The sequence below is a fragment of the Haliaeetus leucocephalus genome, unplaced genomic scaffold (assembly GCF_000737465.1).
Source record: "Haliaeetus leucocephalus isolate CR32 unplaced genomic scaffold, Haliaeetus_leucocephalus-4.0 Scaffold1014, whole genome shotgun sequence".
Lineage (NCBI taxonomy): Eukaryota > Metazoa > Chordata > Aves > Accipitriformes > Accipitridae > Haliaeetus > Haliaeetus leucocephalus.
The window spans coordinates 922,083-924,906 of record NW_010973450.1 but is presented as its reverse complement, the minus strand read 5'-3'; the positions used below and the strand labels follow the sequence as shown (position 1 = coordinate 924,906).

Below are 2,824 nucleotides of genomic sequence, written 5' to 3'. Positions count from 1 at the left end.
GGCGGGGCGGCCCCAGCAGCGCCCGCGGCGCAGCGGCCTGGCCCGCGCCATGCCTCGCCGCGCTACGCCATGCCTCGCCGCGCTACACCATGCCTCGCTGCGAAGAGGAAGCGCCGGGCGGGCTCGTTGCCGCGGTGGGCAGAGGCGCTGGGCCGATCCTCCGCCGAGGGCGATGCCTCGGGACCGGGACTCCCCGCCGGCACTGGGGGCCCCTGGCACCGCTCCTAACTCTGACACTTTTTTTAATGCTTACAAACATTTTATTTCTACCTTTTAAAACTAGTTTCCCCCCCGCCTCCCCCATGCATTTTAATCACTGTAATTTTAAAATAAATTTGAACAACACAGAAACAAAAACAATTCCATTGCCGTAAGTTAAAACAGGGCTGGGGGTGGTGGGGCTGGGTATTTTGGACCCATGAGCTTTTTAAAGGTTCACCCTCTACCCCGACCTGAGACTAGACACATTTTTAAACTCAGGAACGTTGCAGGATTTATATAAAACCGCTATAAACCCACTTCCTGCCCAGCTCCCACTGCGATCGGGGCCTGGCTGCACAAGCAACCTGCAGTAGCTGGTTACAGCTACAACTCCCTCCCCAGAGCACGTCTCTGCCGTGAGCCAACTCCACGCACTCGGGCTCCGCTCCACTTCCCGGGATTTGGTCCCAAGAAGACAAAAATTACACTGCAGAAAATGTGACAGGCCTATTTCTGTATCCCAACTTTTGACTTTTTTTTATGACTCTACTGAATTAACTCTGCTCTCTTTGTGGGGTGAGTATTTTAAATGTTAAGATTATTTAATTCACAAAAAGTGAAGGGAAGGCGCCGGGTTCCACACGTTTAATGCCTATTACTGAAACTACAGCTACAGTAAAACAGCAGCCATACATTTACAGTGCCTAAATTGGATATGCCTCCTAAAAATCACAGTGAGGCTGTACCCTCTCTGCTACATCCCTGCTTGCATGTCTAGAGGCACCTTGCCTTCTGCTAAGCGTCGTCCTTCCCTTAAGCAAGTGCATTTGTGAAAAAGACAGGACAACCACAGCAGTCCCAAACACAGAAATACAAGCAGGGTGCTCACAGACACCCAAATAACCTAGGGAGGAAAACACTCCTCTAAGATTCACCATCAGCTGTCCAGAGACACCAACCACTCGCTGGTAGTTACGAGATGGAAACAAATCCTCATATTGCTTACGTGGTTTGTGCTATTAAAAACAAAGAATCCTTACAGTGACTTTGCTGTTTCTACGTGAAGTGCCCTTTATGCCAGCTACAGGCAGAGAATAATTTGGAGGCAAAGAACCAATCACTGTAGCCATATCGGAGGATTTGAGCCCTGCCAGGCATGTTTTCCCTTCATTCCTGCTATCCTTCCCCTGAGGAAAACAGCAAAACAAATCAACAAGCATCAATAAAATAAAAGCAGCAAAACATCCCACTGCTGGCAGCCAGCAAATGCTCCCTTTCAGGCTGCAGGGTTTCTCTGGCTACAACTGGTTCTTTCGTTAACCGTATATCCTTGAAAATAATATAATATTTACTCACTTTCAATGAATCAAAGCAGGCGATTACGCGTCCGTTTTCAACTTGGCAGCTTTTCGATGGGTGTGCAAATTTACATTCCGTGTCTGGTCGCGAGCAAGTCCCCCTTTGGAACTCCCTACACACTTCCAGCGTTAGCCATTTTGTGTCCCGAATCGGTGTGACACTAACAGCCATCTTTAGATTTTACAGGTAGTTAAAATTTCCAATAAAACGGACAAACGAGTAGCTGAACTGATAAACTGGAAATGATGAAAGCGCCACCTCCAGAATACTTTTTTTTTCCCCCGCTCCCTATTTTAAAAGTACGTGTAAAAGCAGGTGGCCGCAACCTCAAGGAAAAGATGTGCCACCGGGAGTTCACAGTGCGACACTGTTAATCGACAGAGGTTTTGTACTCAGAGAAACGCTAGGATTAACCAGCAAGGTGAACGTTAAAAAGTGTGGCCCGGGACTAGCCTCGTGCGCTCAGTAACCCATCCTGGGTGCCAACCGGAGCCCACAATGCAAGCATGAAAACGTGGCAGACCCTCTGACACGGGATTTCCAAGCCGCTTTCAGTAAAGTTGTCTGAAAGGTAATCTCTCCACGCAGCTGAATTTGCAGCGGGGTTTGGTGGTGCAATCGGTATCGATTAGTTTGGCATAGACAGATGCAGCAGTTTAGAGCAACGATCGAGACTGGATTTTTTTTTTTTTTTTTCCTCCTCCTCCTCCTCCTCTCCTCGATTTTCGGGCAGAAGATATCTGACCTTCTCAGCAAACTTTTATTTTTACAGTAAAGCAGCCTACGGCAAGGCCCGACAGCGCCTTTCTCTCGGCTTTGGGTGGCAGCGGGGGTGTCTGGCTAGAGGTGGCGGGCGGATGCGCTGTCGTCGCAGTCTAGCTGGCAGCAAGCAAGGCAAAAAGCAGCGGCTGCTCTAGAAGCGGTCCCAAGCAGCAGAGACGTCAGGAAAGGCACTTCTTAGTACCAACCTGTAGAGAGAAGAGACACGTTACAATTCAGCGGGCGGCCTTTGGGGGTGTCCCGCGGAGCCGCCGCCGCCGCCCCGCGCAGGGCACTCACGCCAGCCGCCGCCGGGCTGCGAGGAGAGGGGCCGCTTCCCCGTGCGGAGCCAGGCATGATCGGGAGCGAGCCAATCGCAGATAGCGTTGCAGCGATATTCCCGGGCAGGAAGCCAATGGCGGGGGCCGTCTTATGAAAGGTCGCGCCTGTCAGACGCTGGCTGCGCTGCCCCCGGCCCCCGGCGCGCCCGCCCCCCGGGGCTCCC

General features: G+C 51.6%; 1 protein-coding gene across 7 annotated transcripts in view; it reads right to left on the bottom strand.

The window, feature by feature from the left end:
* Positions 1-2,824, bottom strand: part of MBNL1 (muscleblind-like splicing regulator 1) — a 109,970-nt gene that overhangs the window by 78,953 nt on the left and 28,193 nt on the right. Inside the window, exons 1-2 of one of the 7 annotated variants that reach the window (XM_010584910.1) lie at positions 2,620-2,779; positions 1,558-2,528 (exon numbers count right to left, since the gene is read on the bottom strand). The exons of 2 other annotated variants lie outside the window; for them this stretch is intronic. In XM_010584910.1, the coding sequence (XP_010583212.1) occupies positions 1,558-1,731 (174 nt within the window). In that variant the 5' untranslated portion in view covers positions 1,732-2,528; positions 2,620-2,779. Of the gene's footprint in view, positions 1-1,557; positions 2,599-2,619; positions 2,780-2,824 lie in introns of those variants that run through there. 4 more of the 7 variants (XM_010584906.1, XM_010584908.1, XM_010584907.1 and 1 more) reach the window with 4 other exon arrangements.